General features: G+C 35.9%; 3 protein-coding genes across 3 annotated transcripts; 1 reads left to right on the top strand and 2 right to left on the bottom strand.

The window, feature by feature from the left end:
* Positions 1–171: 171 nt before the first annotated feature.
* Positions 172–4784, bottom strand: LOC127158514 (nuclear factor 7, brain). Its single transcript, XM_051101601.1, has 6 exons — positions 4377–4784; positions 4188–4283; positions 3860–4093; positions 3659–3741; positions 1045–1160; positions 172–859 (listed from the first exon to the last, which is right to left on the bottom strand). Exons 1-6 carry the CDS (start codon positions 4782–4784, stop codon positions 399–401), a joined length of 1398 nt encoding a protein of 465 aa, XP_050957558.1. The 3' UTR covers positions 172–398.
* An 836-nt stretch (positions 4785–5620) lies between these two features.
* trim108 (tripartite motif containing 108) lies at positions 5621–10289 on the top strand. The gene is made up of 6 exons (XM_051101602.1): positions 5621–6235; positions 6463–6558; positions 7489–7722; positions 7834–7907; positions 7999–8114; positions 8811–10289. Exons 1-6 carry the CDS (start codon positions 5789–5791, stop codon positions 9341–9343), a joined length of 1500 nt encoding a protein of 499 aa, XP_050957559.1. The 5' UTR covers positions 5621–5788; the 3' UTR covers positions 9344–10289.
* On the bottom strand, positions 10187–17694 carry LOC127158516 (uncharacterized). The gene is made up of 7 exons (XM_051101603.1): positions 17634–17694; positions 15113–15427; positions 13450–13758; positions 10953–11015; positions 10731–10787; positions 10404–10484; positions 10187–10260 (listed from the first exon to the last, which is right to left on the bottom strand). The coding sequence occupies exons 1-7, from the start codon at positions 17692–17694 to the stop codon at positions 10187–10189; spliced, it is 960 nt and encodes a 319-aa protein (XP_050957560.1).
* Between the last annotated feature and the right edge of the window lie 411 nt (positions 17695–18105).

Genomic DNA, 18105 nt, shown 5'->3' with positions numbered 1-18105 from the left:
ATATAATACTGTGTGAAAAAATAGTATGCTGTGTTTTTAGCACTCTGGGCCTCATCTGCATAGGATGAACTTTTATTCTTTCACTTATATATTACACATGTCAAAAACAATGTGTCAAAATTACTATACAAACATTTATTTAAAACAAAGTAAGAAATATACACACCAAAATCCAGTTTAAACATTATATACCACATTATATGACAATATCTAAGACGATTTGCTTATTTTGTTAGATTGTGCTGACATCCCGTCAGAAAATATCAACCTGTTAACAAGGTCTTCAAGCCCAAGAGGCAAACGAAGGAATAATTACAATCAACATTAATAGAATGACCAGACCATTTCTCAAACTAAATGAAGCAGATTTCCTAAATAAAAGGTTTTGATAAAAAAATCTATTTATCTCCACACCACACTGTGTGAAGGAGAGACATATTGTCTGCATTGCAAAATACAACCTGACGTTTCTCACTGTTTACGTAAACCCCAACTCTGCTGGGTATAATCTGAGTGGCGATTGGGGTTTCTTCACCCTCCCTTATAGCATACAGTCTGTCATTTTTTACAGAAAGAGATATGTTCTCAAAATATTTAGAGAACAATGTCTGCCAGACAGAACGATTTTTCTCCTTTGGGTAATATTTGACTTTAAGTCCATGTTCCCATCCTGGTTCAGCTCCTACATCAACCTCCCAGTACACCTGACCAAGTTGTATGTTCTCTACATAACTGTCCTTATAGCCGTTGTGAAACTTCTGGAATTTGACAAAGTAATCTTCCCCTTGAGACTGCAGATGCCTCTCTTTTTTGATAGTCAGTTTCAGGTCTTTGTCTATTGTAGATGTATCTGATAGGTCTAAAGGGAAAAAAAGATTACAGGAAACAAACATTCTCCAAATTAATTAAACTTAATAAATAAAGAAAAAAAAAACCCCCTCATGTTTACATGAGTTACATCTTGTTACATGAGTGTAACAAGAGAAACTAAAACATGTTAAATACAGCATTACTATGAGAGATATTTGTTTAGGCTCAATTCACCTTGTTTAACAGTGCCTAGCATGTCTCTCCAAACAATTAGTGGCAGGTCCATTTCATAAGGGCCGAGGGTGAAGTGGTCAGAAATCACTCGAGTACCATCAAGCCTTGACTTAAATCTGTAGAAAATAAATGTTTAAATGTATTTCAGCATTGCATTTTTTTAACTATAATTTGTTAGGTTTTGATTAAATGCCTGAAATAAGGTTTGCAGTTAACACAAACTAAAGATATTTTCATGTTGTATTCTAAGACATACAGGTGCATCTCAATAAATTAGAATGTTATGGAAAAGTTCATTTATTTCAGTAATTCAACTCATTGTAATGTAACTCATGTATTAAATTCAATGCACACAGGCTGAAGTAGTTTAAGTTTGTGTGGTTCAGGAGTGGCTTAACAAGAGGAATACGACAACTGTAGCCAAATTCCTTGACAAGTCTGTGTGTGGTGGCTCTTGATGCCTTGACCCCAGCCTCAGTCCATTCCTTGTGAAGTTCACCCAAATTCTTGAATCGATTTTGCTTGACAAGCTTCTCAAGGCTGCGGTTCTCTCGGTTGGTTGTGCATCTTTTTCTTCCACACTTTTTCCTTCCACTCAATTTTCTGTTAACATGCTTGGATACAGCACTCTGTGAACAGCCAGCTTCTTTGGCAATGAATGTTTATGGTTTACCCTCCTCGTGAAGGATGTCAATGATTGTCTTCTGGACAACTGTCAGATCAGCAGTCTTCCCCATGATTGTGTAGCCTTGTGAACCAAACTGAGAGACCATTTTGAAGGCTCAGGAAACCTTTGCAGGTGTTTTGAGTTGATTAGCTGATTGGCATGTCACCATATTCTAATTCGTTGAGATGGTGAATTGGTGGGTTTTTGTTAAATGTGAGCCAAAATCATCACAATTAAAAGAACCAAAGACTTAAATTACTTCAGTCTGTGTGCATTGAATTTATTTAATACACGGGTTTCACAATTTGAGTTGAATTACTGAAATAAATGAACTTTTCCACAACATTCTAATTCACTGAGATGCACCTGTATAATGTAAATGTGGTGTAGTTCATTTATACCCTAGCTTTTAATTATGGTGATTTATTTACAGATCGATGATTTCAGGTAGACCACTGATGAGTTCAGGTGGTCTACTAGAATAGGTTTACATTATTTAATGTACAAAAAAACACATTATTTTCCATTTATACTACAGGGCTGTTGAATGCTTGAATCTGATTGGTTGACGAACATTCTAAAGTGTGCTTTGACCACCATTACATGTCCATATCAATTTGCCAAATGATTTCAGTTATCTCAAAGGTTCTTAAGGCTCTGAAAAAAGAACCAATAAATTATTTCCATGTTTTTACTGCAAAATTCTATTTTGGAGTGTCTATTTACACTGTTTGCAGAGGCTATTTATGCTGACTCCACCCACAAACTTGTGACTGGGATAGTCAACACTACAAAAGATACCTTTTGAATAACAGCTCCAGTGGTGCAGTTGGTAAAGTGCATACTGTAGTCTTTTCAATGGGGTTTCAACTTTTTTTCCTCCCTTTTCAAATCTTATATCATATCGGAAAGGCATTTTCAATAAAAATGAAGGGAATAATTGAAAATTTGAAAATAAAGTGTCGGTTAGGGATAGGGTAGGTGTAGAGAGGGTGGTAAAGGTGGTATCTATTTAATAATTTTAATTAAAACTATAATTTACACTCAATAAGGTATTATTGCATACTGTTTTATAATGTACTACAATACTGAGGTGCAGGTAATTGCCTCTGTCTTTTATAAATAGCAGAAAATCCTGCTTTTCCACACAGTGTAAATAGAATCTTTAGCTATTCGCACTTAGTGTAAATAGAACCTATTGCCATTTGGACTTGGACTGTAAATAGCATCTATTGCTATTTGAACATAGTGTAAATAGCATATATCGTTAAGAAAATATACTGTTTTCACATACTGTAAATAGCATCTATTGCTATTTACACTTAGTGCAAATAGCCACTGCCCAAAGGCTATTTACACTAGCTCCGCCCACCAGTGTGTGGTTGGATTAGACAACATTACAAAAGACACCTGTTAAACAAGAGCTCCAGTGGCATAGGTGGTAAAGCGCATAGAGGTAACTCATTCTTCTCCCTTTTCACATCATATTAGATTGGAAAGGCATTTATTTTCAATAAAAATGAAGGAAATAATCGAAAAGTGGAAAATAAAATGCCTCACGGGTGTTTATCACTTAGCATTAGGGGTAGATGTAGGAAGGGCTTTATTGTCCCTATAAGGCAGCATACATTTAATAGTTTGAATAAAAATAATCAATTTCACTCAATGCATTATTAATGCATACTGTTTTATAATGTACTACAATACTGAGGTGCAAATATCTGCCACTTTGCACTAAGTAGTATAAATAGCATCTAATTAATATAATTGCAAGTGTAAATAGAAATCATTGCTATTTGCATTTAGTGTAAATGGCATCTATTGTTATTTGCACTTATATCTGCTGCCTTTTCAAATTTGCATTAAAGCAGAGTTTCATTCTGACACACATTTTGTTCTGAACTGCAGATTAATATTGAGCTGTGGCAAAAAGGCAAAAAATCTTACTTGGTTGGCAAGGCAGGCTTGATGTCTTCGTTCTCACTGAGTGTGATTTTATCAACCAAAGTAAAACCTTTTTCACTCCACCACTGAAAACATTGAAAACCGCTTTGAAGATTAATGAAATCCACCATGCTATTTTTGCTAAATATAGTTCAAACATGTTTTTGGTATTTGTCAGTGTTAAAGAGAATAGAATGAAATTACCTCTAAAAAACTCTCAGGTTGGGTTATCTGTAGTCCCGACTCCAATATGTTCTCCTGGTTGTTTCCATTTAATTGCAACCTTGACAAAAATGTCGCATTTTGCTTCATTGATACTTCAGCACTGCTTGCTTGTCTCTGGAGTTGCCTTATCATTTCTTCCTCCTTTTTTCTCAAAAAGTCATGCATTTTGTTAAACTGAACATGCATATTTTCCTCAAGATGTTTGGCCCTTTCCTGTGGAATTACAATATATGAATGGCAGACGAAATGTGACAGACCGAAAAGTTGCGAGGAAACAACAACATAGTAATGCGTTTTCATAACCTACCTTTGACTTTGTGATTTCAAGCATCTGATTCAAGATCATGTCACCCATTTGTTTGTTGTCATGTAAAATATATCTCAACGCTTCTCTCACCACTTTCTATATTAACAATAGCAGCAACAAAAACATAAAAAGTTGTCATTGCAGTTTACATCTTATTTGCTCTATTAATAAATAATGATATATTTTAACCTCTGTGATCTCCATGGCTTCTTTTACAGGCTTAAAACTGTGTCCACCATGTTTCGCTCCTTCCTTGCAGATGAGGCAAACCAGTCTCTGGTCATCCTCACAGAAAAGTTTAAGTGGTTCCATATGCTCAGCGCATAGCATTTCTTGAGCATTTCTTGGAGTCTGTTGATTTGTCTTGGGCTGTTTTTGTAAGATGTCCACAACATTTCTCAGCACTCGGTTACCTTTAAGATCCTGTTTGGTGAAGTTTTGTCTGCATTCCGGGCATCTGTGAGCCCCTTCATGTGATTCCAAATAACTTGTAATACACTGTCGACAGAAAACGTGCTCGCAAGGTAAACTTACTGGATCGTTGAAGTCACTCAAACACACGGGACACATGAGGTAGAGAGACAGTGTCGAAGCCATGTTCAAAAACAGCAGTTGTAGTCAGACTAGTATGTGTAGACCTTCCTGATGGAACAATGAAGCTGTAATGTTTGTTCAGTCCTTTATTGAGTCAGATCACACCCATTAAAGAACCGAATGTTTTACATACTTTGGCACTGAATTCAAGAAAAACAGTACTGGCAACAATTTAAAATATAGACTACTATCAGCACAGTCTTGATGTAGTTGTTGTTACTCAGTGAAAATTTGTAGACTTTTCTTTCAGAAAAAGCGGCCTACACTGTAAAAAACAATTTGTTGAGTCAACTTAAAATAATTTGTAACCTGGCTGCCTTAACATTTTAAGTTCAGTCAACTCAAAAAAAGTTTATTCAACTTGAAATGTTAAATTATACTAAGCGACAACTTAGATATTTGAGTTGAATCAACTTAAAATTTTAAGGTAGCTGGATTACTTACCCATCGGTTAAGTTTAGCAAACACAAATATCTAAGTTGTTACTTAGTACAACTTAACATTTCAAGTTGAATAAACTTATTTTAGTTGACTGAACTTAAAATTTTAAGGCAGCAGGGTAACAAATTATTTTAAGCTGACTCAACAAATTGTGTTTTTTATTTTTACAGTGTAGTGTTACAAATGTTGAAAATGGTTTATGGATTTCTACACCTAAAATACCTTCTTAACTACATTGGGTGATTTTTGTGAGCAACCAAATCATTCAAAACATTTGTTCAGCTACTATGTAAATATTACATGGAAAAGATTATGGACTGAATTAACAGTGGACTTGTCTTTTGCTTAGTACAAGCATTGACTAAAAAGTATTTGTTCTAATACAATACAGTCTGAGTCTATATTGTGTATTTTGAAAGATGGGTATGAGGTATGATATTCCGGTTTGGTTACTTCCCGTGTTACATGACTTGTGGGAGGAACCAGACCTAGTTATGCAAAGTTAATATGAAACCGAAAGTGTCTCATAAAACAAAGGGTCGGCAGAAGTTGAGAAGAAAGCTAAAATGCAATCAGCTATTTCATTGCAGATAAAATGCTCAGTGTGCTTGAGTGATTTTACCGATCCAGTTACACTTTCTTGCGAACACTCGTTTTGCCGGGAATGTATCACGGGCCATATGCAAGCCAGCCTGGCGCCAAGCGCCTGCCCGGAATGCAAAAGGCCTTATAACAAGGAAGACCTGAAATCCAGCCGTTTACTGAGAAACATGACGTCCACTGTGAGAGAGCACCTTGCCGAACTGAAATTGGATAAATCTACATCTAAAGAAAGAGAGGAAACCTTAGGGCACTCAGAAATGGAAAGGATGTTGATGTGTTCGGAACACGATGAGAAACTTAAACTGTTCTGTGAGACTGATCAAAAGCTGGTGTGTGTCATCTGCAGGGACGGAGACAAACATAAAGGACACGTCTTCAAACCAGTGAAAGAAGCTTCGCAGATTAACAAGGTAAAACACAGCTATTTACATATGAGTTACAACCGACTGTCTGATGAAAGCACTGCAGCTTGAAAGCGCCTTTCTTGCTTTCAAGTGTCTTTCAACCTATGCTATTTATGTAATGTTATTCATGGCATAATTAGGTTTCTAAATTTGAATCCCTATTTCATTTTAGAGAAGCTTTTCTGTTCTTTGTCAGTGCTTTACAAATCTGCCTGACGGGTGTCTTTCTCTAGGGGGAGCTGAAGAACGCGTTGGGTTTTCTTGCCAAAGAAAATGGACAGCTCGATTACATGATACAACAACAGACGACTGAGATCACCAAAACTGAGGTATCAAGGTGATAAAATAAATGAATTATTTGCACAGAGACCAGAAGGTTTACATTTCATTTCAAAAAACATTTGAAGTACTGTAGACTGCCAAAATTAATAACAGATCAAGGAGAAAAGTGCAAAAAAACTGTCTGTTGTGTTTGTTCTTATCATTTCCAGTCAGGTACACTGTAAAAAACAATTTGTTGAGTCAACTTAAAATAATTTGTTACCTGGCTGTCTTAAAATTTTAAGTTCAGTCAACTCAAAAACAGTTTATTCAGCTTGAAATGTTAAATTATACTAAGTGACAACAAATTTTAAGGCAGCTGGGTTACTTACCCATCTGTTACGTTTAGCAAAAACAAATATCTAAGTTGTTACTTAGTACAACTTAACATTTCAAGTTGACTAAACTTATCTGAGTTGACTGAACTTTAAATTTTAAGGCAGCAGTTTATTGTAAGCTGACTCAAATTGTGTTTTTTATTTTTTACAGTGTAGTTGAAATATTATGTAGTTGCTAATATCCTAATTAATACTGCTTGTACGTATCTTTACCACCTATTAATTTTAGTTTGTAAAAATATTGCGCCCTTTCCTGCTTACTAAGTCCGTCAGTCAGTTTAAGGCAAATGGTACCTCAGGTAGGCCAAAAACCCTGCGAGGAGAAGCGTTGGGATAATACAATACCAGCAATAACAGATATTTGCATTTGGATGGGATTAGTTTTATCAGGGGACCACTGAGTTTGCCGAAAATCAGAAGGTAATTTGCTTTTGAATTCTTACAGAAGTTGTGTAAGAAACACACAAATTTGTTAGATTTGCACTGGATTAAAATCGCAAAGTATGTCTTTGAAACACAAATTTCTCTAAGGACTCCCTAAAAAAAAACAGTCCTGTCTAAAAAAGTCTTAAGATGAATGTTTTTTTTCTCTCTATTTAGGAAAAATCCAAAACTTTATCAGCCCAGATCTCTGCTCAGTTTGAAGAAATGCACCAGTTCTTAAGACACAAAGAGGATGAGGTGAAGAAACAGTTGGAGAAGGAGGAGAAGAAAGTTATAGAATTCATGCAGAACAATCAGGCTGTGATAAACAGAAGATTCATGGAGAACAAAGAGAAGGAGATAATTCTGCAATCGGCCCTGGAGATTGAGCAACCTGATCACTTTCTGCAGGTCACAGCACATTAGATGATATAGATTTATTTTGAATGTATGTGAGTTTTACAGTTGTGCTTTACGCTGTACATAATAAATAAAGTATATAATTAGTGTTTTTGTCTGCAGTGGTGGAATGAAAAAGGATTTCCGATGACAAAGAACATGAAACAGAAAGCCGACATGACACCATCTGATATCAAGTAAATAAAACGCAATGATATTACTGTTATTCAGGTTAACGCTATGGTAGAAATGAAGTTTCTTTATGCTGACTTTCTCTATAATTTTCAGGTATATGTCAAGGGTGAAAGATCTTTCTGTGCTTCCTGACTCTCTCTTTCTTGGCCCCCATGAAACTCACCTGCAATTCTTTGTGTGGAAGGAGATGCTGGGATCCATCAAAGCAGGTGAAGAATATTACAAACATGCATGTTGTAAAATTCTGCTAAAGTTAAACTAGATTTGCATTCCTTTAAAGTGTTAACATTTTATGTGGGGTTAGATTTTAGACTTTAGACTTTCCTTGTCATGATCCTGTATTTATCTTGAACTAACATGTAACAAAAAAAAACTGATGAGGGTAAATGACACGATGTTATTTTTTTGGCCAGATCTATTAAATGACTTCCTCAAATCCATGAATAAAAATTCTTATCACTGGCACATTTAGCAGCTTTTGTAAAGGCAGCTATATGGTTAAATAGACAGAATAAAGAAAACCAATCACAGTTCATCATACAAATTCATTGGAAGTCACTGTGCAAAGTATGCAAATTATATCACAATGGATTATTTAGTCAGTTGCATATTGAAAATCAAACATTTCATTCATGTAAATCAACAGATTTTCAAACTTTAACCTTGATTTCTTAAAAGATAAACCAAAAAAAGCACAGCTAAGGTCAAATAACCTAAAAAAACAAAGTTTGAATGGAGGAAATCTGTACATTTAGCGATTTGGGGAATTAACTGCAGAAGGTAAATTTTTATGGTTACGGGATTAAAACGAACTGTAACCAGTGCTCTCTTGCAAGAATTGCTAAAACTTCTCATTTAACAAATAATGTGTCACCCAATAACATTCCTGTTTGTCTGTGCTTTAGTTCCTGAGAGTTTGACCCTGAAAAATTCCAGAGAGTCATACTTAAAAGTGTCTCCAGGGGGCGCCAGAATCCGACAAGCTGACAGAGCGACTGGTATGTATAAAGACTTCAACCCTGGTACAGTTTCAGAGGAAAACTTCCAGGCTGGCCAGCACTACTGGGAAATTGAGGTCCGAGGAAAGCAAGACTGGACTGTGGGAGTAAAGATGGGTACAGAAAAACAGCTTAGTGCAGCGAAGTCAGCTGAGAGTGAGATCCTGCTCCACCTCAAACACAGTAAAGGCTATGTTCTGTCCTGTGAAGGAAAGGATACTACATTAAATACTCGAGACAAACCACAGAAAATAGGGCTGTATCTGGACTGTGAGAGAAACCAGGTGTCATTCTATAATGGTGACAACATGTCTCGCTTGGCTCAGATCAACTACAAATCAATGCATCCTTGCTGTCTTACTCTGGTTCCAGGACTTTATCTGGATGGGAAGAACAGTGATCCTCTCACTGTCTGCTCATATGAGTTTAGCAAACATTAACACGCTAGATCAGTTACTAGCTGCAGTTAGATAAACATCTCAGATTTGACACATATGGGGACATCTAGATCAGATTATAATAAAAATGTTTTAGGTTTTACAGCTGTATCTGCTAAATTACACATAATAATATCAGCTACAATTTAAATTTAGCTTTAAGGACAAGGAGAAATATTGATTCGTTCTTCAGATGAATTTCTCAATTGAATGTGTCAGTCTGACCAACAATAGCATAATTATCGATCAGGTTTTCTTCCTTTTTACATCATTGTATTCATTTTTTTTTAGTTTTAGATGACTTATTTCAGCTTATCCTAAGTTTACAGCGAAGAGATATGAGAGTTTTTCTGTTTCTTGTAAATGTTGTTTGATGAGGATCTGTTTTTAATTTTATCCAGTGGCTTCTTGTGTATGAAATACCATATTCTCTTTTAATTTACCCAATATCAGCGTTAAATACCTCCCACTGCTTTCAGACTTTTTAAACTGTGAAATAAACTTAAACACATTTTCACCACCATTTGTAGACCTAAAAATAGGTTTTCAAATTGTGAAATAATATTTATGCGTAAAATACTTAACATAAAACATATTAAAATTCTAAAAAAAGTTTCATTTATTTTAAAGATAAAAATAAAATAATCATTTATATTATGACTATGTATTCGGTCTTTGTAATAACCAGTTCATGATTACTAAGGTACCTGTCTTTCTTTGTTGATTACTGTATTTAATATTATATTTAAAGCTTTCAGTACAATATAGAGCACTGAAAATGACATTGAAAGCTGTATGCAAATATCTATGATCTCTGTATGCATTAAAATAAATATTGCTGTAATATTATTTATAGAGGGTGTCTCTCTGTAATACTGTAGGGATCTTTATTTCTTCTTGGTGATGAGAGTTCTTCCTTCCTAAAAAATAAATCAATAAAAACAATTTACTGACCTCTCAAATAAGTTTTCTTTTCTTTTTTTTTTTTTTTTTTTGCACTGTCATGATTGCAGACTGTTAGAGATTAATGTAGTAATCAGATTTTATGACATTCTAAACTCACCAGCTCTTCTTGCACAGATGATCTGAAGAAGAATCACAGTAGGAACAGCAAACACTGCAATCTCAACAATAATCACAATCACTATAGGAAAGATGTGTGGACAGATAAGAGAAAAAACAATCAATAACAAAACATATATAAATTCACTGATAATTTCATACAAAGCCATTTCATACCTCTGAATAATGATCCAGTACCAGCAGCCATATAGAATACAGTTTCTGATGCTGGGTCAGCTGGATCTGTGGATCATGACTATTAGCTCAGTTCACTAATAGTAAGATAAAGTGACATCAATAAGATGTATAAATTAATAAGCATAAATACATTGTTCTGTAGTAACTGCTGAAGTCATCTCAGTGTTTGGGGCAATGATCCATTTATCTACAAAGGTTGGAAGAATTGAGTTAAGATCATATTGTAGAAATACAAAAGCCATAAATCATAACGATTCTTTTTATCCCCATTTGGCTTAATTGTGTTACTTAATTATAAAAAGCCAGTGCAAGAGAAGTGAGAGACTGATGATGTGTGTCAGTGATCATGTACCTTGTTGTGTAGGAGCTGCTGCTGTAGTTTTGCTTGATTTCTTCTCAGAGTTTGAGCTGCTGACTGGAATCAGTGTTGTTGAATCTACTGGAGCTGAAGATGTATATTCAAATGCATCATATTGTTGAACATTAATATCATATTTTCATACTTAATCATTACATCACATGGCATACAGTTGTAGTCCATCATTATTGTTTACAGTGGTAGTTTAATGGTTGATAGTTTTGGTGTGTGTTACAAGGCTGTTTAGAGCAATACGTGTCTGCTTAGGGCCCCCAAGTCACCAGTGTGTGTGTTTGTTTGTTAATTTATTATTATTATTATTATTATTATTATTATTATTATTATTATCATTTTACACTTTACACTTCTGAACCAGTTATTCAAGGTCTCACTAGGCTGCTAACTCCCAGGCAGGTGTGTTGCACCAAGTTGGAGCTAAACTTTGGAGGACAGTGGCCCACCTCTGAAATACACTACAAGCTGCAAGTAAGCCTCTGGCAGCTGTTACGGCTCAGTTAGATACTTTGTCACGATCCCTAGCTGGAGTTCCCATGAGCTCCATCCCATATCTTTGCCAAGTGATCCCAGACTCCGGGGATCCTCCAACTGCCCCCATTACACATTTAAGGACAAGGAGGAGAAACACAGCCAGACATACAGTCATGGCCAAAAATATCAGCACCCTTGCAATTCTGTCAGAAAATGCATCCCTTCTCTCAGAAAATTGTTGCAGTTGCAAATGTTTTGGTACTCACATGCTTATTTTTTTTGTTTGCCTTGAAACAACACAAAAAAATTGAGAAAAAAAGTCAAATCTAATACAATTCCACACAGAACCCAAAAAATGCACTGGGCAAAATTATTGGCACCCTTAACTTAATATTTGGTAGCAACCCCTTTGGAAAAAAATAACTGAAATCTATCGCTTCCTGTAACCATGAATGAGTTTTTTACACCTCTCTACTGGAATTTTGGACCATTCTTTTTTTGCAAACTACTCCAGAAGGATTTGAAGGATGCCTTCTCCCAACTGCTGTTTTAAGATCTCACTATTGGATTCAGATCTGGGCTCATTGCTGGCCATTTCAGAACTCTCCAGGGCTTTGTTTGTAACCATTTCTGAGTGCTTTTTGAAGCGTGCTTCGGGTCATTGTCCTGCTGGAAGACCCATGTCCTCTAGTGGAGACACAGCTTTCTGACACTGGCCACTACATTGCGCCCCAAAATTCTTTGGTAATCATCAGATTTCATGATACCGTTTACACAGTCAAGGCCAGAAGCAGCAAAGCAACCCCAGAACATCTTTGAACCTTCACCATGTTTGAATGTAGGGACTGTGTTCTTTTCTTTAAAGGCCTCATTTCTTTTTCTGTAAACAGTGCCATGATGTCCTTTACCAAAAAGCTCTACTTTTGTCTCATCTGTCCACAGTACATTCTCCCAGAAGGATTGTGGTTTTGTCACATAGTTTTGGCTAGTCTTGCCTTTTTATGCCTTTGTGTCAGCAGTGGTGTCCTCTGGGTCTCCTACCATATTGTCTCTTTTCATTCAGATGGCGACGAATAGTGCGAGCTGACACTGTTGTATCCGGTTTCTGGAGATCAGCTTGAATTTGTTAGGTTAATCTGGTTCTTTATCCACCATTCGAACAATCCTTCATTGTAATTTTTCATTAATTCTGCTCTTGAATTACATTAAGATCTCTGGAGATGGACTTGTAGCCTTGAGATTGTCCATGTTTTTCCACAGTTTTTTTTCGCTCTAATCCACAGATAACTCTTTACACTTCTTTCTTTTCTCCATGCTCAGTATGACACACAACACAAAGGGTGAGTCAACTTTTCTCCTTTTTAATTGGTTTCAAGTGTGATTACTATATTGTCCACACCTGTTACTTGCCACAGGTGTATCGAAATACAAATTACAGGAGCATCACATGCTAGAAAAGCAATTATTTCTTACAATTTTGACAAGGTGCCAATAATTTTGTCCAGTCCATTTTTGAGTTTGTGTGAAATTTTATCAAGTTGACTTTTCTTCTGTTTTTTTGTGTTGTTGCAGTACAAACAAAAACAATAAGCATGTGAGTACCAAAACATTTGCAATTGGAACAATTTTCTGAGAAAAGTGTTGAATTGCAAGTGTGCCTATATTTTTGGCCATGACTGTAAATGTATAAATGTGAGCTGCTTCCTGGTTAGATGGTGTTTGTGTGTAGTCATGCATTAAATTAGCTAGAATGTTAGTTACATACTAAGGTGTAGAAGGCATCATTAATGTGTTAATTGAGATTTTTCTGAGGAACCTCTTACACTCAGTGATGACCCTGGTTATAACCACATAAAGTTATTTATGCCTCATTTATATGACACATAGTGAAACACAGTGTTCTGTAGCCCATAAGCCTTAAGTTTGTCCTGCGTGAATGGCATTATTAAGTATCTGTGACAGAAAACCCTTTGAAATTGAATTATAAAATGTAGTTTTTTACCTGAATACTTGACAGTGTATTTGACTGAGGTCTTCACTTTATTTCTCTGAATAACCTGACATCTCCACTCTCTGTTGTGATCTTCATTCAGGAGTGTTGTAGTCAGAGTGCTGTTACAGTGTGTTGAGGAGAATGATATCTGATATCTGGAGTCTGTCTGCAGATTCACACCAGTCTGATTCACCCAGATCAGTTGAATTCCTTCAAAACGGACCAAAGTCTCACAAGTGATTCCATAAATATACAACTGACAGGAGAGAGTCACAGAGCTTCCTGGTCTGATCTCAGTCTGTGAGGATGAAGAAGGGACTAAAACAGAAAATAAGGTCCCACTTTATATTAGGTAGCCTTAACTATGTACTTACATTTAAATTAATCATTTGATGCAATGCACTTATTGTGTACATACTTGTTTTTACATTGTTCTTATATTTTAAAAAAAAATACCTGTGTGTAATTGCATCTGTAATTAATTTCTGTAATTACATTTATAATTACACTGTTGACCCATCCCTTACACCCTAACCCATGCACCCTTAAACCTACCCATACCACCAAACCTGTCCTTAACCTTACCTGTATCCCACCTCAATAGCAGTGTTTTGCAACACAATATGAACACAATAAATACATTGTACTTTTTTTATGTAGGTACAGTGCCTTGCGAAAGTATTCATACCCCTTCATTTTTTCATATTTTATGTTGCTGCCTTATGTTAAACTGTTTTTAATTACTTTTTCCACATCAGTCTATACTGCATGCACCATAATGACAAAGCAAAAACAGAATTGTCACAACTTCATAAATTTACTAAAAATAAAAAAATGAAATAAGTATTAATACCCTCTAACTCAGTATTTAGCTGAAGCACCTTTACAGCCTCAAGTCTTTTTGGGTATGATATAACAAAATTTGCACATTAACATTTAGCAATTATCTGGTGCTCTTCACCTCACCTCTTTACCTCTCAAGCTCTGTCAGCTTGGATGGACATGTTTAGGTTTCTCCAGAAATGTTTGATTGGGTTTAAGCCCAGGCTCTGGGCCCATTCAAGGACATTCACAGAGTTGTCTATAAGCCACTCTAGCTGTGTGCTTAGGGTCATTTTCCTGTTGGAAGGTGAACCTTCTACCTAGTCTGAGGTTCTGAATGCTCTGGAAACTGGGTTTTCATGAAGGCTGTCTCAATATTTTGTTGCATTGAGCTTTTCTTCTACTTGGACAAATCCCTCAGTCCCTGCCACTGAAAAACAGTCCCATGCTACCAGCACACTTTACTTTTGTGATGGTACTGTGTGAACCTTCAATGCAGCAGACTTTTTTCTGAACTGTTCCCCAGATATGAGGCTTGATGCAATTTAAATTTTTTAGTTTTAATAAATTTGCAAAGATGTTAAAAAAACTGTTTTTTGCTTTGCCATTATGGTGTATGGATTGTAGATTGATGTTGGAAAAAATAATTTAAAGCGGTTTAACATTAGGCAGCAACATAACAAAATGTGCAAAAAAATGAAAGGGTATGAATACTTTTGCAAGGCACTGTAGTAGTTAAGGCTGCCTAATATAAAGTGGGACTGATTTCAGTCTTTTCAGGCATAACAATATTACTGTTTAATTCAACATATAATCATACCATACTTATATAATACCATTAGAATAATACCATTAAGGAAATGCAGATAAACACGTGCATCAGTTCCTTGTTGTTTTCCATTCACATATTGTCGGCAGGTGTAAAATCCATAATCTTTTTTTGTGACTTTCTTGATGTTCAGAGAGCAGTCAGAGCCCAGACTCAGTCTCTCATGTCTCTCTGTGTTTTCCTTCTTTATCCCATCAACAATCAGTTCAACTGCCCCTGAATGTCTAGTATACATCCATGCAGTTGATGTGCAGTCAGAAACAGCATTATTACAGGGCAGATGGACATTTTTACCAGAACTGCAGAACACATGAGTGTCATCCATTCCACTGCTACCTACATATAAATAATAATAATAATAATAATAATAATAATAATAATGGTTGATTAATTCATATGAACTGCATCTGTTTTCTTGATTATGAAATACTGCCACTGATACACTCTTTTTGTAATGTTTTAAGCAGTAAACTGGTGTTGAGCATATGAGTTCCGGGTAGTACTCCAGAAAGCAGGGTTAACTCATTGTCACACAAATCCCAAAGTCTCTGCTGATTAACCCTAACCTTTTTTCTTTAATCAGTTTTTTTTTATTAGTAGGAAAATATTCTTATTGTTTTTTTGATGTTAAATATATACAGGTGCATCTCAATAAATTCGAATGTCATGGAAAAGTTCATTTATTTCAGTAATTCAACAAAAACCCACCAATTCACTATCTCAACAAATTAGAGTATTGTGACATGCCAATCAGCTAATCAACTCAAAACAGCTGCAAAGGTTTCCTGAGCCTTCAAAATGGTCTCAGTTTGGTTCACTAGGCTACACAATCATGGGGAAGACTGCTGATCTGACAGTTGTCCAGAAGACAATCATTGACACCCTTCACAGGGAGGGTAAGCCACAAACATTCATTGCCAAAGAAGCTGGCTGTTCACAGAGTGCTGTATCCAAGCATGTTAACAGTTGGGTAGAAGTAAAAAAGTGTGGAAGAAAAAGATGCACAGCCAACCGAGAGAACCGCAGCTATGAGAGGCTTGTCAAGTAAAATTGATTCAAGAATTTGGGTGAACTTCACAAGGAATGGACTGAGACTGGGGTCAAGGCATCAAGAGCCACCACACACAGATGTGTCAAGGAATTTGGCTACAGTTGTCATATTCCTCTTGTTAAGCCATTCCTGAACCACAGACAACATCAGAGGCGTCTTACCTGGGCTAAGGAGAAGAAGAAATAGACTGTTGCCCAGTGGTCCAAAATCCTCTTTTCAGATTAGAGCAAGTTTTGTATTTCATTTGGAAACCGAGATCCTAGAGTTTGGAGGAAGGGTAGAGCTCATAGCCCAAGTTGCTTGAAGTCCAGTGTTAAGTTTCCACAGTCTGTGATGATTTGGGGTGCAATGTCATCTGCTGGTGTTGGATCCACTGTGTTTTTTGAAAACCAAAGTCACTGCACCCGTTTACCAAGAAATTTTAAATCACTTCATGCTTCCTTCTGCTGACCAGCTTTTTAAATATGCTGATTTCATTTTCCAGCAGGATTTGACACCTGCCCACACTGCCAAAAGCACCAAAAGGTGGTTAAATGACCATGGTGTTGGTGTGCTTGACTGGCCAGCAAACTCACCCGACCTGAACCCCAAAGAGAATCGATGGGGTATTGTCAAGAGGAAAATGAGAATCAAGAGATACTTTCCAAAAACATACTTTCCAGAAGGCCAACAATTCACTAAAAATTGTTTTTTTTTTGGTTTTTTTTTTTGTCTTATGGAGTATTCTAATTTGTTGAGATAGTGAATTGGTGGGTTTTTGTTAAATGTGAGCCCAAATCATCACAATTAAAAGTATGCACTGAATTTAGTTAATACTCGAGTTTCACAAATTGAGTTGAATATTGAAATGAACTTTTTCACGACATTCTGATTTATTGAGATGCACCTGTACATTAAAGAAAGATTGACTGAATAAAAGCTGGATTATCTGCTATTATTCATGAGTTTACCCAGGCATGTAACATAACCTGCTTTCTGAAATTGCCCAGAGTTCGCTTTACAATACTTTTAACGTAAATAGAGCTTTACAAAAGACTTCTGAGTGTGACAGTAGTATATGAAGAACTCAGATGCAAAAGCCTCTAAAACTAAATCCATCTGACGTGTTTCTCTAAAATTAGTATTTATTTCTGGCTACTTTGTATAGTTTTCTATGTAAGTACTGGTTCTTCTGATTGTGCTGAGGCTGGAATTTAGGGAGTTGAAGTAAAAGTATTTGATGGACGTATACTATGTGTCAGGAGCATTCACCCAGTATCATTATCTAATTTTTGACCGAGATGACTTTTACCTGGTTTTGCATCTGAAATCTTCATATGCACCATTCTAAACGTACATTAAGGAATAAAAATAAAATTTTATCAAAACATAATTGTGTGTATTAAAACTTCAGACACTATGCCAGAGTAATTAAACTAAATTGTTTTTGATAGATAGTTGTTCACATCATACACATCTTTTATCTTATAGATCATATACAGATTTCTTTACCTGTGAGTAGCAGACAGAGAATGATCAGTCTCAGCAGACACATGTGACACTTATAAGCCATTTACTCTTTCTGCCAGTCTTTCTTTTCATTAAATGATTACAGCTTGTCATTTAAACACCTTTAGCTCCTCCTGTGGTTGTTAACTTCCTTTGATCTCACCAACTGACTGTTTAGTTCCCACGCTATGATATAGCTGCATTTTACTCAAATTATATTTATGAAAATAAGTGTCTATAAAGTATACTGTATATAGCCAATGAAATGCAACACTGTTATTTTCAAAAGTGCAGTGAGATAAAGGCATACAGTACACAATTGTGCTAAAATGTTTGCATACCTTTGGAGAACTGGTAATATATATATATATTTAGCATTAATGAGAGCATGCCGTCTTTTATAATACTTGTGTTTGAGGCCCCAGATTCTTGCAGGTGGTATAGCTGCCAATTTGTCTTGGCAAAATGTCTCCAG

Source organism: Labeo rohita, unplaced genomic scaffold (assembly GCF_022985175.1).
Source record: "Labeo rohita strain BAU-BD-2019 unplaced genomic scaffold, IGBB_LRoh.1.0 scaffold_1530, whole genome shotgun sequence".
Lineage (NCBI taxonomy): Eukaryota > Metazoa > Chordata > Actinopteri > Cypriniformes > Cyprinidae > Labeo > Labeo rohita.
Note: the sequence above shows the minus strand (reverse complement) of the source record. Positions and strands in the feature narration are given on the sequence as shown.

Excerpts from the sequence above, each read along its gene's own strand:
- LOC127158516 (XM_051101603.1), bottom strand. The coding sequence starts at position 17,694 with ATGGCTTATAAGTGTCACATGTGTCTGCTGAGACTGATCATTCTCTGT. Across the intron at positions 15,428-17,633 it reads TCTCTGTCTGCTACTCACAG|GTAGCAGTGGAATGGATGAC; the intron begins GTAAAGAAATCT and ends ATTTATATGTAG. Across the intron at positions 10,485-10,730 it reads AGCAGTTACTACAGAACAAT|TGATTGTGATTATTGTTGAG; the intron begins GTATTTATGCTT and ends TCTTTCCTATAG.
- LOC127158514 (XM_051101601.1), bottom strand. The coding sequence starts at position 4,784 with ATGGCTTCGACACTGTCTCTCTACCTCATGTGTCCCGTGTGTTTGAGT. Across the intron at positions 4,284-4,376 it reads AAGCCATGGAGATCACAGAG|AAAGTGGTGAGAGAAGCGTT; the intron begins GTTAAAATATAT and ends TTGTTAATATAG. Across the intron at positions 4,094-4,187 it reads TTGAAATCACAAAGTCAAAG|GAAAGGGCCAAACATCTTGA; the intron begins GTAGGTTATGAA and ends GTAATTCCACAG.
- trim108 (XM_051101602.1), top strand. The coding sequence starts at position 5,789 with ATGCAATCAGCTATTTCATTGCAGATAAAATGCTCAGTGTGCTTGAGT. Across the intron at positions 7,723-7,833 it reads AACCTGATCACTTTCTGCAG|TGGTGGAATGAAAAAGGATT; the intron begins GTCACAGCACAT and ends TTTTGTCTGCAG. Across the intron at positions 8,115-8,810 it reads GCTGGGATCCATCAAAGCAG|TTCCTGAGAGTTTGACCCTG; the intron begins GTGAAGAATATT and ends TCTGTGCTTTAG.